Source organism: Mixophyes fleayi, chromosome 1 (assembly GCF_038048845.1).
Source record: "Mixophyes fleayi isolate aMixFle1 chromosome 1, aMixFle1.hap1, whole genome shotgun sequence".
Taxonomy (NCBI): domain Eukaryota; kingdom Metazoa; phylum Chordata; class Amphibia; order Anura; family Limnodynastidae; genus Mixophyes; species Mixophyes fleayi.
In genome coordinates, this window is record NC_134402.1 from 160,591,646 (window position 1) to 160,612,983 (window position 21,338).

The 21,338-nt window shown below is 41.6% G+C and overlaps 1 protein-coding gene across 1 annotated transcript in view; it reads right to left on the reverse strand.

Moving 5' to 3' along the window:
* MOB1B (MOB kinase activator 1B) overlaps window positions 1-20,247 on the reverse strand; it is a 47,105-nt gene extending 26,858 nt beyond the window's left edge. The window contains exon 1 of the mRNA XM_075202476.1: window positions 20,139-20,247. Coding sequence (XP_075058577.1) covers window positions 20,139-20,152 — 14 coding nt within the window. The 5' untranslated portion in view covers window positions 20,153-20,247. The remainder of the gene's footprint in view (window positions 1-20,138) is intronic.
* Window positions 20,248-21,338: the final 1,091 nt, after the last annotated feature.

Here is a 21,338-nt window from a genome sequence, read left to right on the forward strand (position 1 = left end):
GCATAGTTGTCTACTCTCCCGGAACGTCCGGGAGAGCAGGGCAACCTCCCGGTTCTCACCCCTGCAATAGATAAGTGGCGGGGGTGGGGCTTAATGACGCAAATATTGCGTCATCCCCGCCCCCTGCTGTAATTGCCCAAAATTATGACAATCGTTCATGGGATGGGGCCAAAATGATGCGATTTGTCAAGCCCCACTCCCGCACGCCCACCTCCCCCGGGATTTTCCTGAAGCCAACGAGGAAAAGTTGACAAGTATGAGCTAGAAGACACTGCAGCAGATCACTGGCTGGCAACCTGATGGGAGCACAAGTAGGTGAGTAGCTGATAATTTTAATTGGGGAAATTGCCTGGCAAAAGGTTTGATGGCAGGGCACTGGCTGGTAAAATGCTGGACTCTCGGGTAGAATGATGATTAATATTTTAAGATATATTTATATTATTTCTAATATTTTAATAATATATGCTGACCATTGTTAGATATGCTATGTTACCTGCCAACATATAGCATGAAAATAAAAAGTATAGTATAAGATTAATTCAACAATCTCCCTCCCATCTCCCTACATTTATTTGATCCTTAAATTACAATCAGTAGAGTGATTAAAACTATGTAAATATATACAGTAGGAGAGGTTGCTGAGTGACTAATATATGACATATTTAGTTTGGAGGAAAACAGAAATGTCAGCTTTCAGTCAAAATATCTAATAACCATTCTGCAGTCATAAAAATACATATCATTGGAGGGACCAGACTACTTTCTATAAAAATGAGTATGGCACAAATTCCAGCAGAAAGAAATTTATGAGCAGCTTTGGCAGCTTTTAATACCATTTGCAATACTTTTCTCATATGGAAAACTGTAAGTGACTGTTTGGCAGATTGACTGCTATATAATTTGAAATGGATAGGGAGACAAAAGTACATAAGTGTATATATCAAAGCTGCCAATGTTTCCAATGTAACCCATACTTGCCTACTTTTGAAAAACCATTTCAGGAAGATTGACACAACCCTTGACGATGCATCATTATGTGACGTCACATCCCCGTTCATTCCTGGAGAGTAGGCAACTATGCTACATCTGTGTATCAGGCACTGTGAATACGCATGTTCTGCCACACTACACTTTTTACACACTTGTCAAAGTAATGTAGAATTTGCGAGCTTCTCATTGAAAATTATATGCCAGCATAGTCTCTTATGTTCAGGAGCCAGGGAGGATGTGCATCCATTCATATAAACAGAAAGTAGTATTGAAAGTTTGGTTCCAGCAGTAATTTCAAGGCACATTCTCCACCTGGCTCCTGGGAATTGTAATGCCTGGGTAAGGTGTGATAAATTATTCCAACATGGGAAGATTGATTTATAATATCCATGATTCTAAACTTGATTATCCATATTTAACATATAGTTACACAGTGCAATATACTAGTGTCCTGCATAGGGATACATGCTAGGTATATTTACATACTAAATATTTCTATATTACAGCAGAGGTATACAGACACAAGACAGTTATACTACTGGATAGTATATCTCAGAACAGATATAAACATCTTGTACATATATGGCTATATAGTATACCCAAATGATGTATGTATATATAGACAACTGGCTCTTGCCTGCAATAGATTGCAATGTTGTTAAGTTAGACAGCACCCCCTTCACCTCATCTTTCCCTACTCCCTGTGCCTAAGACCCGCTCTGGCAGTGATTCACAGGCATTTAGTTTAACCAATCAGCACAATCATCTTCCCACCCAATCAGCACTAATATAGCTTTACTGCTAACCAATCAGCAATTGAGCTTTCTTCTACCCAATTAGAAGCAGCTGCATGGAGGAGGGTCAGTAATGTAGTGGACAAACATAATGCTCCTTGGTTTACAGCGGTTATCAGGAAGCAAAGAGTATCTGGGGAGGTTATCCTACTTTCCCGGGAATATGGGTGGTTTCTTAATATTTCGGGAGCATCCCGGGAGAGTGTCACGGAGGTGATTTTAGTACCTGCAAGTATAGGCTCAGCTACACAAGGAGGTGCGGAGTCTAACACGCCGCCGGTATTCACCAGGGACCCCCGCAAGGGAGTTTGGACTTCGCGGCGAGCGACGTGCAGGTCGCGGCCCTCCCAGATAGCTACTTGCGAGGTAAGGGCAAAATCCGTAGACGTACAGGCCGAGTCAGAACCAAGCGGGCAGATAAGGTACCAAATCAGGAGGCAGAGGATAGTCAGCAGGCCGGGGTCAAACCGAGGTAACAAGGCAGAACACAGGGAATATCCAAAGGCGAGGTCAGGAAGCCGGGTCAGTAACAGGAATCAATAGATAGTATACAATAAGGTATAGCAGGAACGCTGGAGGCTAGATAACTAGTTGCTCTGGCATCCTAGTGATGTCAGAGCAGGATATATATAAGAAGTCCTTCACTCTCATTGGTGGGCAGTGATTCGGCGGTCAGACAGCTGGCCGCCAACAGGAAGCTTCAGCAGCGCGTCCCGTTGTCATGGCGACGGGCGCGCATGCGCACACCGCAGCCGGAAGGTGCGTCTCCGTTGCCTAGCAACGGGACGCTCAGAGAGAGTCAGACGTCCGTCCCTGCTTAGCGTGGAGGCGCGGGGACGGCGTCTGACAGTACCCCCCTCCTCACAATCGGAAGACCCATCTGGTAAAGAGCGCCGTTTAAGAAAGGCGGATAATAATCCTGGGGCATGCAAATCTTCTTTAAAAACCCAAGACCTCTCCTCTGGACCAAAGCATTTCCAATGTACTAGGTACTGTAAACGTCCTCTAAATTTACGTTCCTCCAGGATTTGACTAACCTCATATTCGTCCCCCATAGTGGTTGGAATAGCATGAGGAACAGGGGAGACATGGGAAAATTTGTTGAGTATCAGAGGTTTAAGGAGGGAAATATGGAAGGTGTTATGGATCTTCAGTGCCAGAGGAAGTTGGAGTCTAACCGTAACTGGGTTAATGATTTGAGTAACTGAGAAGGGTCCAATGAAGCGGGGTGCCAGTTTCATGGAGTGAACCCGAAGTCTCAGATTCCTAGTGGACAACCAGACTTTGTCCCCAACCTGGAGGACTGGTACGACTCTTCTATGATTATCAGCGGAAGATTTATAATGACGTCCAGACTTGAGAAGGTTCTGCTTGGTGGAAACCCATAGTTTAGCCATATCTTGAGTCATAGCGTGGGCGGCAGGGACCGTGGGAGGTGGGAAAGAAAACGAGGGAAGAATGGGATGGGTCCCATATACAGTGAAGAATGGAGAATATCCAGAAGAAGAATGATTATGGTTGTTGTGGGCAAATTCGGCCCAAGGTAGCAGAAGACTCCAATTGGATTGGTTGTGCGAAGATAAGCAACGAAGAAACAATTCTAAATCTTGATTTACTCGCTCCGTCTGACCGTTGGTTTGTGGGTGGTACCCAGAGGAGAATTTAAGACCGATACCTAAATCCTTGCAGAAGGCTCTCCAGAAGCGAGAAATAAACTGGACGCCACGGTCCGAGATTATCTCCAGAGGACAACCGTGGAGGTGGAAGATCTCTTTAATAAAGATTTGTGCCAGTTTAGTTGCAGTTGGAAGGCCCTTTAGTGGAACAAAGTGGGTCATTTTAGAAAATCTGTCGACAGGGACCCAGATGGTGTTGTAGCCGTTGCTGAGTGGTAAATCGGTGATGAAATCCATTGAGATGCTAGACCAAGGGTGATCAGGAATTGGAAGAGGTTGTAACAGTCCAGCAGGAGGTTGCATAGGTACTTTATTCTGAGCACAAGTAGTGCATGAGGCTACGAACTCCCGGACGTCAGTACGGATGGTGGGCCACCAGTATTGTCGAGAGAGTAATGAAAGAGTCTTCTCTGATCCGGCATGTCCAGCAAACTTAGAAGTATGTGCCCAACGGAGCGCCTTCAGGCGAAGGTGTGATTCCAGAAAGGAGCAACCGACAGGCGGTGTCCGAGTGATTGCCACAATGCAAGAAGGTTCTAAGACCGGTGGGGGTTCTACCGAGTGAGGAGTATCAGAGGTATCGAAGGAACGGGACAGGGCATCAGCCTTGGAATTTAGTGAACCAGCACGGTAGGTGAGTCGGAGATCAAACCGGGCAAAAAATGAGGACCATCTGGCTTGACGGGGATTCAGGCACCGAGCCTCCCGAAGGTAGATGAGATTCTTGTGATCGGTAAGTACAGTGACCGGGTGGAGAGCGCCCTCCAGGAGATGACGCCATTCTTCGAGTGCAGACTTTACAGCTAATAACTCTTTATCTCCGATGCCGTAATTAGACTCGGAAGGGGAAAATCTCCTAGAGAAGAACCCGCAGGGTATTAGTTTCCCAGAAATAGATTCTTGCGACAAGACTGCCCCGACACCAACCGAGGAAGCATCAACTTCGACTAGAAATAGTTTGTTCTGATCAGGTTGAGCAAGCACTGAAGCAGACGAGAAGGCTTTCTTGAGGAGTTCAAAGGCGGTAATAGCTTCCGCAGACCAAACTTGAGGATTCGCTGTCTTTCTGGTCAGATGGGTAATGGGTGCAATGATGGAAGAAAAGTGAGGTATGAACTGTCGATAGTAGTTGGCGAATCCAACGAATCTCTGAATTGCCTTTAGTCCCAACGGTCTGGGCCATTCGAGGATAGCAGATAATTTCACAGGATCCATCTGCAGACCGAGTCCAGATACAATGTAACCCAGGAAGGGAATCTGTAATACCTCAAAAACACACTTCTCGAGTCTGCAGTATAACTTATTTGTTCTTAACCAGGATAGAACCTCTCCTACATGAGCACGATGGGTGGCCAAATCTGGAGAGAAGATTAAAATGTCGTCAAGATAGGCTACTACAGAGACGTAGAGAAGGTCTTGAAAAATCTCGTTAATAAAAGACTGAAACACAGCAGGGGCGTTGCATAATCCAAAGGGCATCACAAGATATTCAAAGTGACCCTCTTTAGTGCAAAAGGCAGTCTTCCACTTGTCACCAGAGCGTATACGAATGAGGTTATATGCTCCTCTCAGATCTAGTTTAGTAAAGATCTTAGATCCAGAGATCCTATCAAACAGTTCCGAGATGAGTGGCAACGGGTATCTGTTTTTAACAGTGATGGCATTCAATCGCCGGTAATCGATGCAAGGCCGCAAAGTCCCGTCTTTCTTCTTAACAAAGAAGAATCCCGCGCCTGCGGGAGAGGTAGACTTCCTGATAAATCCACGCTGGAGATTTTCAGATATATAGGTAGACATAGCAGCATTCTCGGGAAGGGATAATGGATATATTGTGCCCTTGGGAAGCAGTTTATCAGGAAAAAGTTCAATGGAGCAATCCCAGGCCCGATGAGGAGGTAGGGCCTCGGCCGCAGTTTTGCAGAACACATCTCGGTAGGAGTTATATGAAGATGGTAATTCAGTCTGAGGAGATGTCCGTCGACAAGGAAGAGTATAGTGGCCAGGTTTTAGACCAGACATGCAGGACTTGAAACATTGTGGGCCCCAAGAGGTAACCATAGCACGATTCCAATCAAATTGGGGTGAGTGAAGCTTGAGCCAAGGTAATCCTAGAATGACAGTGTTGACAGAACGAGGAAGAACCAAAAACTCAATGAGTTCAGAATGTAGCACCCCTACCGTCAGCCGAATAGGAGAACAGATGTGGGAAACCTACCCGTGGGAGATCCGATTCCCATCCACTGCGGTGAGAAATAACGGCTGAGGCAATTTTAGTGTATTTAATTGGAGTTGCAATGCCAGAGTGGCAGATATAAAATTTCCGGCAGAGCCGGAATCCACAAAGGCTAGGGTCTCAAAGGGGCCGACAGCTGAATCCAAGGAGATGGGCATGAGGCAATCTGTGCTAGCAGTAGTGTAGGGAGTAGTAACTCCAACTCCTAAGTCGGCCTCCCTGCCACCGACTAGGAGGGGGCGTTTCCCGGTCTTTTAGTACAAGAGGATATGGTATGACCAGGATCCCCGCAATATAAGCACAGATTCTGTTTGAAACGTCACTGACGTTCTTCAGCGGAAAGCCGAGATCGGCCAATCTGCATCGGTTCCTCCTGAAGTATCGGATTTTGGAACATGGGAGCTAGGCAAGTAGAGACCCGTCTGGAGGCGGAACGTTCCTGTGTACGTTCTCGAAAGCGTAGATCAATGCGGTTGCATAGGGTGATTAATGAATCCAGATCAGTAGGAAGCTCCCGAGATGTTAACTCGTCCTTAACTCGATCTGACAGACCTTGCCAGAATGCCGCTACTAAGGCTTTGTTGTTCCAACTGAGTTCAGAGGACAAGGTGCGGAACTGTATGGCGTACTGACCGACTGTCATGGATCCTTGGCGGAGGTTAAGGAGACTGGAGGCAGCTGAGGATATGCGACCTGGCTCATCGAAGACCTTACGGAAGGTCTCAATAAAGGTAGAGGCGTTAGAAAGCAGTGCGTCATTTCGCTCCCACAAGGGGGAAGCCCAGGCGAGTGCCTGTCCGGATAATAGAGAAATGATGAAAGCCACTTTGATGCGTTCTGAGGGGAACGATGCTGGATTACACTCAAAGTGTATAAGACACTGGTTCAGGAATCCCCTGCATCTCTTAGGCTCTCCGTCAAACTTCTCCGGTGGGGAAAGTCTCAAAACAGCAGTGGTTGCCACGGCAGGAGAGGAGGTGGTCGCTGCAGCCGCTGAGGTAGTCATGGGAACATTCTGAGCTGCGGTCATAGAGGTCTGGAAGGTCTCGAGACGTGAGGCGACTCCTTGAATGCAATGAAGCAACTGTGCTAGCTCAGCCTATTGTTTCTCAACTCTATGAGCCAAATGGAGTAGTAGGTCACGTGCTGAAGGTTCATTAGATGACTCGGTCGACATGGCCAGAGCAAACTGTCACAGAGGTGACTTTAGTACCTGCAAGTATAGGCTCAGCTACACAAGGAGGTGCGGAGTCTAACACGCCGCCGGTATTCACCAGGGACCCCCGCAAGGGAGTTTGGACTTCGCGGCGAGCGACGTGCAGGTCGCGGCCCTCCCAGATAGCTACTTGCGAGGTAAGGGCAAAATCCGTAGACGTACAGGCCGAGTCAGAACCAAGCGGGCAGATAAGGTACCAAATCAGGAGGCAGAGGATAGTCAGCAGGCCGGGGTCAAACCGAGGTAACAAGGCAGAACACAGGGAATATCCAAAGGCGAGGTCAGGAAGCCGGGTCAGTAACAGGAATCAATAGATAGTATACAATAAGGTATAGCAGGAACGCTGGAGGCTAGATAACTAGTTGCTCTGGCATCCTAGTGATGTCAGAGCAGGATATATATAGGAAGTCCTTCACTCTCATTGGTGGGCAGCGGGACGCTCAGAGAGTCAGACGTCCGTCCCTGCTTAGCGTGGAGGCGCGGGGACGGCGTCTGACAGAGAGTAGGCAACTTTGTTATAACCATAACAAATATGCTATAGGCTATACATTTCTTTGCAAAATAATTCCATGTTCACTCCTGAAGTCAGATATTTAGGCACTTAACCAGATCACTGCCAAGGCAATACAAGAAAAGGGTTACCGTCCGCAATAACCCTACATGCAGTAAGATGACTTTGCATATGGAAGCCTATTTAACATAACTTTTACATAAGTATCACCTTAATACTTATTCCATACTTGCCAACTCTCCCAGAATGTCCGGGAGTCTCACGGACTCCGGGGAGAGCAGGCAAGTCTCCCGCATCCCGCAATTGCCTGGACAAAATGACGCGATTCTCTGTGAATTGCGTCATTTTGGCCCCGCCCCCGCGTCAAAACAGCATTTCCGTCACGGGGTGGGGCCAAAATGACACTTTTGACCACGCCCTGCCCCCTCCCACCCCTCTCCTGGAATTCACTTGCCGAAAGTAGGCAAGTATGACTTATTCTGGAATCGAAATCTCTGGATGGCAATAACAGAACAAAAGCATTAAAAAATGTTTTATTCTTAAAGCACATTAGTTGAACTGAAATTCCAAACTCTTACCGCTCTGGGCCAGTATCCACTGGGGCAAATAAATATTAACTCAGCTGGCTCACTTATATTGCTTTCAGAAATACCAGTGCTACGTGATTTTCACACCGATAAAAATAATAATAAATTTCACATATTGCCATGCTCAGGGTTGTAATAATAAATAGAACAATTGCTTACTTGGGTGTTTCATTTATTTTGCCCACAATATAATGTATTTTACTATACTTGGATTAAACAGAGATGATGCCAGGGGTCAGGAAATCTGTGCTGCATGTTGTGGTAAGGCAAAAAAAATCCACAGAGATTTAAATATTGACATTACTGCTATAGGCATTAGTTGTTTACAGACATCTCCCATCCAGCTTGCCGGCATTGACTATGTAATAATAATTCAAACTGACAAAGCAAAATCTAAAAAAAATAAAAATATTTAAATAAATAGTAGAGCAACAATGACATTTAGAAAACACAACAGCCTTTGGAGCGACCGCATGGGTCTTAAGTACAAATTAATCATCATTATGCCGTTGTAATAACATGGTGCAAATAGTACAACAAATGAGATATTAGCTTTGATTTGTTTAATTACCGTATATACTCGAGTATAAGTCGACCCGAGTATAAGCCGAGGCACCTAATTTTACCTAAAAAAACTGAGAAAACGTATTGACTCGAGTATAAGCCTAGGGTGGGAAATGCAGCAGCTACTGGTAAACAGGAGACATATGTAAGTTATGGAGGGGAACTAATATCTTACAGGTTCTGGTGGATCCAGCAGGACATGGCAGATAGGTTGGGAAAATTGGAGTCTAAGATCTCCCTGAATATGTTAACTAAACTAACATTTTAGTTCCTGTTTTTAGCAACCATTGCTACCAGCGCCTGAAATATAAAAAAAATAAGCAAATTGATGCTGTAGTGATTAAAACCTCTCTGTCATTGAATGCTGATTGGTTGTGGTGGGCTACTAAAGTTGCTGCACCTTACCAGAATCATGGAGTTTTCCTCCCCCGGGGTCTCCTCCACTGCGCTGTTGGGATCGCTAGATTTTTATAATGAGTGTCCACAATTAAGGGTCCAATGTGCAAATAGGCTGCAAGTCAATGCCCCAGTTCCATGTCTCCTCATTGCGCCAGTTAATGCCAATTACATTTGATGCTATTGTTGCTGAGACCTCAAAGGTCATCAGCTTGAAACAGTGCAATAAGTGATCAGGAGGAGGAGTTCAGCCTTTTACTTACCTCCGCAGTGGAACGCATGTGCGTTCCACAGACAGGAAGTTCGGCATTTGGAACGCAAGTTTGCGTTCCAAATGCCGAACTTCCTGTCAGTGGAACGCACATATGTTCCACTGTGGAAGTTAAAAGCTGAGGGATGGGAGAACAGGAGTTCACTCGTGTATAAGCCGAGGAGGGCTTTTTTCAGCACAAAAAATGTGCTGAAAAACTCGGCTTATACACGAGTATATACGGTATACTAATGAATGCAAAACTCTTCACATGGGCAGCGTCAACTACCTAGAGTTTAGGCTTCATACAGCTCCTAGTGGACCCACACAATATCCGCTGGCCTAGCATGCTTACAGCTATAAAAAGAGCTTGAAAATGGCACCGATCACCAGGACAGTCTTTGTGGCACACAGGGGGCACTCAACATCACAGTAATTCACTGCCCCATATACCTGGATTTCACCCAGACTGAAAGGAGGGCCTCTATATGGTGATCCAAGATAGAGGCTGCAACACCAAGGTCCGTTCTGCAGGAAAATAGAGGCTGCAACACCCATGCCCATTTTACGGGGATCGAACATAAAGTCACAACAAGGGCCAGGAACTGGGGAAAAAAAAGAAAACCAGAAAAAAAAATAAAAAAATCTACAATCTGTTTCTTCAGACAATGCTCGTAATCACCAATCCAGTGAGTGATTATCCCAACTCTCAGTTATTCTAACAGAAAAGGTGCAAATCTTCAAAAATTTCTAAAGTGGCAAAGATGAAACCTTCTGATATTGCCTCTTTGGACTGTTGCTTGAAGAAAAAATTGCGGGCATCAAGGACTCTTTTGCAACACTTTCCCAACTAAACCAGCAAACACAATGAAGCTGAATAAAGAAGAATGAAGACGATGACCCCAAAATCTAATTGCTGGAGGAGACTTCCATTCGGTCAGTGATCCATTCAGGACAAGTTGGAAGTTGATCATTCAAGGTGTAACACAACACCTAACAGTATTGTATTCTTTAATACACATTTAGATTTTACCAATCCATTATGCATCTTCAACTCTTTACAGATGGAATACACATTTTATTCCCATCCTCATGGGACACACTTCATATTGTCTATATCTTAGTTTCTCAACATCTCGTCTTAAAGTTTATGAAGTACATTATTTCTGATAATATCCCAAATTGCCATAAGCATAAAGTTAGATATGACAAAATATTACAATAACAATTGGAGGTTGCCTGGGTAAGTCACTCTGAAGCTTTCTGACAATATCTTAAAATCAACCTGACTCAACATTGTGGATGACAACATGATACACATAGATACCAGCACAATTTTTGGGATACCTCTAAAGCTGTGCTAAGAGACCATATTATTTATTACATACAAGGAAATATTAAAAATACTAAAAAAAACTAGTGTTATAAAAGTTAACAATGAACTCACAATAGCCTACCAGCAGTAAACAGAATACTACCAGCAAAAATATTTGCAAGCAAAACAAGTTCATGACACCCTGCTCACATAAAAAGCTCAAAAACAAGATGAATTTACGTAAAACAAATCCTATGGGTGTGGGAACACGTCAGGGAAGCTATTAGTAAATCTTATCAGAGGATCCTGAAAAACAACTTTGGTTACGCTTATAAACCAACATAATACAAAAATAACAGAACCGCCACAATCTGCAGTACATTTGTGCATTATTAAATTGTTAGCCAATCGTAAACTTCGCAGACCAAATGGGTTCGGTGCATCATAATACAAGATCCTGGGACAGGCTTAACCCCAATACACTTCACTTTACAATCATATTCTCACCTATGCAGTACAGCAAATAGATTCAATAGGGCCAGAATCATAGTCCTCCCTGAACCTGGTAAAGACTCCTCCTCACTAAAATAATGTCAAATAATGTCCATATCCTGACACGACTGATCTCACCCACAAAACTAAGCTTTGTAAAATATAGACAAATAGCCATTGCAGCTATTATAACTATTCCCCCAGACAAGGTCAAGAATAACATAATAGTCAACCTTGACGCCAAAAAACGTCTTCAACAAAATCACTTGGCCTCACCTCATATGATTAATGAAATTTCAAACACTTTCACCTGATATTTTAGATCTCTTCTGTGCTATCTATTCTAATTCTATAGCACATTAAAACATAATGTATTTATTCAAACACATTTGTATTACAAAGAGGAACAAAACAAGACTGTCACATTGCCCCCAACCTAACCCTAGATCCATTAAGTAGATATCCAAATTCATCAAGAGGCTATCAAGGCTGGATGTAGGAAAATCCAAATTACAGCTTTTGTGGATGATATATTAATTTTCACCTCAAATCCTAGACAATCAATACCAATAATAATGGGTTTAATAAGTAGATTTGAATGGCTCTTCCATCACATAACAGTGCTTTATACCAACCAGCTACAACATTAAAACCACCTGCCTAATATTGTGTAAGTCCCTCTCGTACCACCAAAACAGCTCAAACCCATTGAGTTATGGACTCCACAAGACCTCTGAAAGTATTATTGATCACCTGGTTTGAGTCACCATAGGCTCTACCAGGCAACTGGGCACCAACACAGCAGGGAAGAACCCCACATAGGGCTGCTTCTTCCACAACCTATCCTCAAACTCTAGACCTCTCCCAGCCAATGCCAACACAGCTGACCTTAGGATAATCTGGCAGGGTGAAATTTTGGACTGGTCAAAAGAACCCTGCAGGGGAAATTCTGGGTGTTGTTGAATACTCAGAGCTTAATGTTGGAATTCTGCCTCCTACCAGCTCCACCATGCGCCCAGTTTGCAATCCTGCATCTAAGTCGCTTCCTTGACGAGACAACTTGTAGTGGGAAAACTCTGCTCCAACGGGAGTTGCTTGTGTCTGCCCTTCTGGTGTGCCTACTGTAGTAGGGTGAAAACAAAGGAAAATATAACTCAGCGCTCTGAAACAAACAATGTACTGACACTCTGTGTCAGCATATACATAAGTATGTAGTAGCATGACTGGGCTCCAGAATCCTATTATGTTGATAAAGAGCTTGTGGCCGAGCAGCCGGAACCAGCAACATGCAAGGGCAAAGTTTACAACTTGACCGGGAGCTTCTAACATAAGTCTATGGGACTTACAGCTTGGCAGGGGAAAGTTGCATTAACAGCTTAGCCATACACTGTTTAATCATTACCCCAAAGGATTTTGCAACTTGGCTGGGACAACGCCGAACTCTCAGCGTACTGGTGCACCCCCCTTGCAAAACTACAGCTTGGCCTAGGAACTTTCCAACTTGCTACAGTGAAGTAATTTCTATTGGTATATATAACGGTTATTGTAATATTGAGTCTGGGATGCTTAGGTGTTCTTTTGTTTGGTGAAGGTGCTGGTGATTATTTAAAGTTTTTGTTCTTGTAGTATTTAGCTACTGTTTCCAGTTGTGTTTATCTTCTGTAATAAAGTTAAAGTTGTATAATCCCTTTCTTCTTGCCTGTGTGATCCAAAGAACCCTAAGGTGCCAGGGGTATTTAGTAAGCTCAGGCTCTACCCCCTTGGTATCCTGACAATGACCAACAGTGACACTCCAATATTATACTTTAAGGTGACTTATTTTTTACTCGCATGTGCATTCCTATAAGAGATTGCAAGCCTGAAAAATGTTATGCAGAGTCCGCACAACATTTTTAACAGGATTTGGAAAGTGCACCTGTGTTTGTGCTTGTTGGGCAAATAGATGCAGAGTAATAATACACACTGCACCTTTTTCCATTTCATTAATCATCTTTATTGGCTGAAATGTGCTCATGTTATCTCTATCCTTGTCTTGACCAATTCATAGATGCCAGATATACAGCACAACAACCTTGCCTTTGTACAGTAGACTGTGTTTCCATTATTCATGCATCGAACACAATGCACATGGGAATAAGAATAAAAGAAATCAAGAGGCCCAGATGTTCCCCTACATGAGCAACAATCAATATAATGTCAGGAAATACTTGGTACATGCACGCCAAGAACCAGGCATATGTAGCTGGAAATATGTTTGCAGCTCGCTGTGATACATGGTATGGGCTATGCTAAAGGCACAATACAATTCCTGCTCAGCAAGCAATGGCAATGATTCTTTGGCACATTAGAGCACATACATTATACTCCAAAGTGACCGACAACGAGAAGTGATAATTGCAATTGGAATTTCCAGAATGGTATCTTTTAGAATTAATCAAATGTGTCTTAGATAATCAACTGAGTAAAAACAAACAACAGTAAATAGTTAAGTTACACTATATTCAAGTATAGAAATACAGGCACTGACTTGAAACAAACAGCTGATGAAAAGAGATTTTTAGAAAAAGCAATTTATGAAATGTCAGTTTACCAGTAACTGTTAAAAAACAAAAACAGTTGTGTCCTATGGGCATGCTCAAGCAGGAAAGATTTTGTTTAATATTTTGAAGTTGCAGACAGTGTTAAATTGAAGTGTGAAGAGACTTATATAGCAACCCACTGCCATTTTAAAATTAAAATCTATAGCAAAAAAAAATAAAATCTAAATACAACAAATACTAACCCTGCATATGTCATTTTTTTTTTTGTTAGGTATTAAAGAAAGCCCACTTAGAGCCCAGTGGACAGCACTCTGGGCTCTGGTGAATGGCGCCCGTGGTAGAATGAATTTTTTACCCTATCTGGTAGTGCTACTTTAAAGGATAACTCCACCTAATGTAAAAATGTATTTTTGGTGCTCATAAATACAAAGTTATACTTACTTTTGGTTTGGCAGTATCTCAATCCAGCGGGTCTACCCAAAGGCTCCAATGGTCCAGAACGGCAATACTTTCTAAGATAAGCTTTTTTCAAACTAACAATGGTGCTGTTGATGGTTTTCCTAAGCGAACTTCGCATTTGCATGATTGGGAAATTCTTTAAGGAAGGGCATTAACAACAGTGCTGCCTGTTTGAATCAAGCAAGTGGTAGTAACTAGAGAAGATCAGAGTTTTTGGGTTCTTTATTTTATTTTTATTTCTGCATTTCCAGAGTTTATTTGGCTCAGTTTATTGGTCTTTATTCTTAAATTCCAATGTTTAACATAATTGCTTTTCTTATTATCCTTCCATTGCATTATATGTAGAACTTTATCATCCTTTACCCTCCCTTCAACACACCTATTTGTCCACATTGCCCCCTCACTACACCACTCCCATCCCCTCTTTAAGTTAATATTGTCAGCCATGTCCAGTCGGGAGTAAAATATTAACTTAAAGATTAAAACCTCCTTGTTAACATCACTAATTACACACTACTATCAACCACAGTAATATGATTACCCCACAAAGCAATAAGAACATAATGACATAACTGTATATCATACCTCTCAACCAGGGCCATCTTTTCCATTGGGCATGATGGGCAGGTGCCCGGGGGCCCCACAGACAGGGCTCTTAAGTAAAATAAATAACCCTGCAAAAAAAATAATAAAAAAAATAAAATCCTGCAAATCTATCTATCTATCTATATGATACACATATATAGAGGTATGGGCCCCGCTGCACTGCTTTGCCCGGGGGCCCATAATGTTGTTAAGGTGGCCCTGCTCTCAACTAGGCTCTGTCCTGCAATCCTGATCATGGGCACTTTGTCCCGCGATAGGAAAGTTTCAGAGTATGTCCCATTCAATGCTGCTCTTTTCATTGCACCACTTAGCCAATAAAACTGTGTATTATTGCACATGCCACCTTGTAGCCAATAAACCTCCATTAAACCGTACATATAGCCAATATGCCATGGTGGACAAAATAATGAGGAAATAAAGAGTCAAAGAATTCTGAGACAATATAAAGTTTTAAGCAGCCAGTAAAGATCTGCATCCATTGACTCTCAGATTGGTTTATACCTGCACTGGCTAATGGAATTTGCTCCTAAATGCACCTAGTGTATGGGGGCATATGAAACTATAGAATCATAGTTCTCATTCCACCAATTGATTCATGTAAACCCAATGGTACTCCCCGCAGCCAGTGATAGCACAGAATGTGAGGATTGGAGAAGGGAGGGGGGGTATAACAGAGGAACACTGGTCACTGACCATGTGACTTGTTCACAAACTATGTGCCATACCTCGAGACTCTCTGCCTTGGCCTAAAGCCCTAAGCTTGCTTCCACAAGCAACAGCAGAAAACTCCAATTCAGTTGTATAGAACCAATCCCAAACATGCACCAGCTCTGATACTCCATAGACGTCTCAAAAAGCAAATTCATAATATTGTCATATAAAAAACAACAGTCAATTGCTAGTGTGGCTGGCTAAATTTTTATATATATATATATATATATATATATATATATATATATATATATATATATATATAAAATTATTTCCTAAAAAACATTCCTCATCTCCTCCAGACTAACTACAGATTTACATTTCACAGAGATTGCAACCTAATTTCATAACCAGTCTCAGTGTTTCTTAAGAGTGTGGTATAACATTATAAATCTCTTCAAGTCCTGAATCCTCTCACCAGTATACTTAAACCGGTATATCAACTAAATCATATATACATTTAGGGACTGATGCAGAGTGGGATGTATAGTTTTCATAGTGCATCACTCGACTCTGGCACCTACACCTGTCTGTGCCTGAAGAGGCAAGAAATGTGGAGGGAATGGGTGTTTTATCAATGGGCGAGTGCAGTGAAGTTGTGTTTACACAAATGCGGCTCATGCAGAAACATGCATATATGTCTGTTAGGAGGACAGCTGACAATGCAAGCTGCTGCTGATGAGTCGTTGGAAACCAGGCACATATGCTGCTGGTGCAGAGGCGGATGCATCTTGAGATGTGTACAACTCTGATTTTGGGTGGAAATACATTAGTTTTCCATCTTTTTTTTATTATAGTAGTTTACTCCAGTTTGACACTAACTTTGCATCAACCCCAGTGTATTAAAAATGACTACGCCATGACAAAATATTACCTTTATTTGCAAGTCATTAACATTATCTGCTCTTTGCTAGTCAATAACATTCATTTTTGAGAATTAATTTAAGGTTGTTTTTTTTTACATGTGTCTAAGGGAAATAAATATTGCTTGGGATGTTAGAGGTACAGAAACAAAAGCAGAGCTGCTAAGTCACCACTTGCGGCCAACAAGCCACTTTTCCATGGTTTATTTAACTGCTTCTGGCTGATCGCAACATTTAAAGCCATAGGCCATGAAGATTGAAGCAGCTGGTGTTCTAGGTGAAAGAGACACAAGATTGGATGTTAATATCACATGATCACCTCACATCCAATAACATAACACCACCCTCATCTGCCAAGGGAGTCTACTTCTATAGGCACACCCAGCTGACAGCCTTAAACTTATGCAATTGTCCGGAGGAGTTCAACCTCTTAATAGACCCTTACAGCAAATTATAGACTATATTAAGGGAAGGAAATATATAGGTCAAGGAAATTTATACTGTGAACTTGCCATGAGATTTTGGTATTCATATGATAAGGTTTGTATTGTAGGTATGTTAAGCAATAAGGTGGTTTTTATTTGAGAAATCATTTAGTCCATGACAATCCTTGGTTAGTTCTTCAGTGTGACCTGTAAAGTCTAAACTCACTAGCATTCGTTTTACGGATTCTGGAATGCATTTCTCTTATGGAGCAGAAAACAACAAATTGCTGCACGTGAATAGGGCCTGTTTATTCAGTAAACATGAACAGACAGATTAGAACGTCTATAGCAAAGCACACCTTAAAATGACTGGGTTCAAACAACATGGCTAATGTGTGAATTAACTACTGAAGTCATTTATAAGCTTGGTATTGCCAATAGTTACAGAAATCAACCTACAACCAAAAAGCTAATATTTTCAGCACTGACCCAGTATATAATACTGTATTTTTACTAACAAGAGTTTTGTGTCCCAAGATAGATAACTTCCCCTCAACTACCTCCAAAAGACTAGCCACCAGTTTTACCTTGGCAATCATACAAATTACAATAATATCTATACTTTACAGCTAGCTGTAGAAGACATAGTAAAGCAAGTGCCACATTTGTACTCCTTGGGATCAGAAGGCTTCAGCTCATGGACTCTATTCTGGGTAGCAATGTATAGTCAGTGGGACTAAGTAGGATAATAACATCATCATCGCCACCATTTATTTATATAGCGCCACTGATTCTGCAGCGCTGTACAGAGAACTCATTCACATCAGTCCCTGCCCCACTGGAGCTTACAGTCTAAATTCCCTAACACACACACACAAACAGAGTGAGAGAGAGAGACTAGGGTCAATTTTTGATAGCAGCCAATTGACCTACCAGTATGTTTTTGGAGTGTGGGAGGAAACCGGAGCATCCGGAGGAAACCTACGCAAACACGGAGAGAACATACAAACTGAATACAGATAAGGCCATGGTCAGGAATTGAACTCATGACCCCAGTGCTGTGAGGCAGAAGTGCTAACCACTTAGCCACCCTGCTGCCCAGCTTTCACCAGCAGGCACAATGAAAGACTCACCAGGCTGATATGTTACCAAACTGCTTTATTAAAGATGACACACATTTTATTATCTCAGGAAATGACCGCAAACAGACTTTGTGGCACATCAACAACCTTTGATAATTCAGTGGACAAGCCTGTTCTTTACAACTATGGGGCACCAAACTATGAGCTTTCCCCTAGGGGGATGCCCAAATGTAGATAACAAATATTGTAGTAAAAATGAAAAAAATATTATAACTTATTGATCCATGTCAAACACTTCAACAAGGAATGCCCCCCAAAAAACTATGAGGTTGATGAAATCTTAAATGGATAAACGTTGAAATGTAATGTAAATATGTACTTTGTGGTGCACGTCACTTTTAAGCCTGAAAAAATATCTTTAATAGACCTATATATACAAAATATAATTAACCATAGTCATATTGGAATTGTGAGAGATAAGGCAAAATATGATCTTTTAGTATTTGTCATTTTACTAGATTGCCTTAGGGCAGTAGGATACTGGAATCACCAAGTATTCTCAGCAGGTTGCAATTGAAGAGCTGCAAATCCAGCACCACAGGTCATTCAGGGAAGAAAGGATTACAAAACACAACCCTTGTCAATTTATGTCCAAATATACACTGTTAAACAATCTAATGTGTCGAATTGTCCTTCTGTTTTCCTAACATGGTCTTCTCTAGCCATGATGGTTAGGAACATTAACACCATAGGGCAACAACGGATATAAGCATCTTTTTAGCCTACATACTGGACAGAAGTCCAATAATTTCCAACCACGTGTCAGGAAGTACAAAGGACATGTAAAGCTGCAAGCTGTTGCAGCAATATAGTGTCCACTAAATTATGTTTTATTAGCGGCCTCCTTAATGTGGGACTAAGAGACTGCCACCTTGGCTGTTTCTTACTTCTTATTTATTTATTCATTCAGGATAATCAATAGAATTTTATTGGGAAACAGCACAAAATAATACCATGCCTCCGTAAAGTAAAACCTCATTATATACTTTACTTCCTATTGGATTTTTGAAGACAAACTTAAATTCATGACTCATAGCAATTAGTTTAAAAAGATCCTCTCTCTCATATATATATATATATATATATATATATATATATATATATAAATCTCCACATCATATTAAGGTTCTCGTAAAATGAATCTGTCACCTTATATGCAAGTGCTTTTTACATATGCCCTACGTCTGTGAGCATAACATAACATGCACTGTATGTAAATAAGTCCGCTTTCAAGTCTGGGCCATATATATTTAATGGCCTGTCCCAGGTGGCTTTCTTTACATAGTTCCTCAGCCATGCAAGTGCCTGTGTGCTGTGACATACACAAAGATGAAAGAAATGTGTTCATAATTACATTTCCATAAAACAACTAATAACAACAAAAGTTTTATCTTTAAAATTTAAGAAGTGGTCCTAAAGTTTATTTAATCAGAACATAAATCCAACATACCACATCATCATCATTTAAAGCAGATGTTTAAATGTTACATATATATTCCTAACAATCAACTACTGACAGTGGCCAATAACAGTGCCACAATGAAATAAATGAATAGATTTAGATAGTACTGACATAGGTTGTGTATAATACATTGTGCAAAATTAGAACATTTTCTTCTATGGTTACCATTAAAAAACATATCCAGGCATTGTCATACATTCCTTAAGTTAACACATTTATTTGTTAGGCTAACTTTGCAGCGTAAGTATGGTGTGTTAAGTTACGTATTAAGCACAGCACCTCTATGCTCCATTCATCATCTGGATTAGTTGAAATCTTAAGGATATCAATAATAGGTGTGCACTTCTGTGTCAGATTTACAGAATCAGCCAATATAAATACATTTTTGTTACAAAAAAAAACCAACAACAAACATTGATTTTGAAAGACAATGCATTTTGCTTCCAAACATTCAAGTTTGTTGCATCTTTGGATCATTGTGAGCTTGCCATTGCTGTTTTATAAATAATCCCAGAATGCCATAAGGTGTGAGAAGGTATTTCACTCTAGGCCTAGGTGCCCTACAAAAAGTTTACCATTATGATCTCTCTGTGCTTTGTATAAATGTGAGCTGCAGTGGGGAGATCAGAAACACATTCTGGGATGGACAGACTCAGAGACACTAGACAATGCATGGGGGACATAAAATAGCGGAAATTCACTGAATGCAGCTGCGGGGATCAAAAGACAAAGGGCATAAACCATAGTGCCAGACAGAGGACTTAACTCTAGGTGACAATGGACAGATCACTCTGCGACAATAACAAGAAAATGATAGATTGTGCAAGGGAGGTACACAATGTCACAGGACACACAGCACTGTGTGACAATGCAAAGGTTAATGGTGACAACCACACTGACACTCACAACAAGAAGCTCATCTCCTTGCTAAGCCGACAGCAGCAGGGACAGCAGCAGAGCGCAGGAGGTGACAGTCCTCTCCAAACAGCAGCTGTAATCCTTCTGCCAGAGAGACGGGGGTGTGAACCACACGCTGCAGAATGCTTTTTTTTCTCCCAATAACTTTATTTAAACTAACAAAACTCTAAAAGAACAGTACAAAATTGGAAATATTATAATATTAGTCATAATATTATAATGAAACTTGTTTGTGCTACTACTTTTTTTTACAGACAATCTTCACTGTATTTCTACATTTATTGGATGGTAAAACATGTTTTAATTTGCATACAACCCTCAAACAAGTATATTTGAAATGCAATACATTTAACTGCCCAATAAACACTTTAGTGTGATATTCAGCAGTGTATGTAACTAGCATGATCTGTATTCATAGTACACAATATAAACTAGTATTTCAGCATATCATCCAACATCTTGAATGGCAAGGGACAAGGAGATCAGGGGCTAAAAGGGGGATCTTAATCCAAAACGTGCTCTCTCAGGCTTTGTTCCAGAATATCCCATAAATATTCAGTTGGGTTTAGATCTGGTGCCTGAGAAGGTCATAACATATAGAGAACATCAGTCTTAGGGGCACATTTATCAACCATAAAATGAAAAATAGTTTTCAATCCTTATCGCATTGATAAGGATTGAACTATTTCTCATATTTATGAAAAAAGCAACACAGGAACAGCAGTTCCAAAAAACTGCTGTTAATGTGAAGTGGAAAACATACTTACCACTGCCTCTTCACTTCCAAAGAAGTATGCGATCCACGGGGGTCCTCTTCTCTCTCCAGTGCGCATGCGCCGACTAAAAACCTTGGGCATGCACAAACATCTCTGCACTATACAGTTGCAGAGAGAGAGTGGTGAGTGACAGGGAGGGATCATGTGATCCCTCCACACATGCGCTGTCCAGCTCTGCTCTTTGGAGCAGAGCTGACAGCACTGAAACTTTTCAAGAATGATAATGTACGCCAGCTACAATAACATGCTAAAAAAATTACAATTTTTTTTATCAAACTTTAGTAAATACCGGTAGTGATACTGAGCAGTGCCCATACACTGTTATGAGGACTGCTCAGTAAAATGAAGAGATATGCAAAGCAGCAGATATCTGTTTCTTCCAGAGACGTCTGGTACGCAGATTGCTTATATG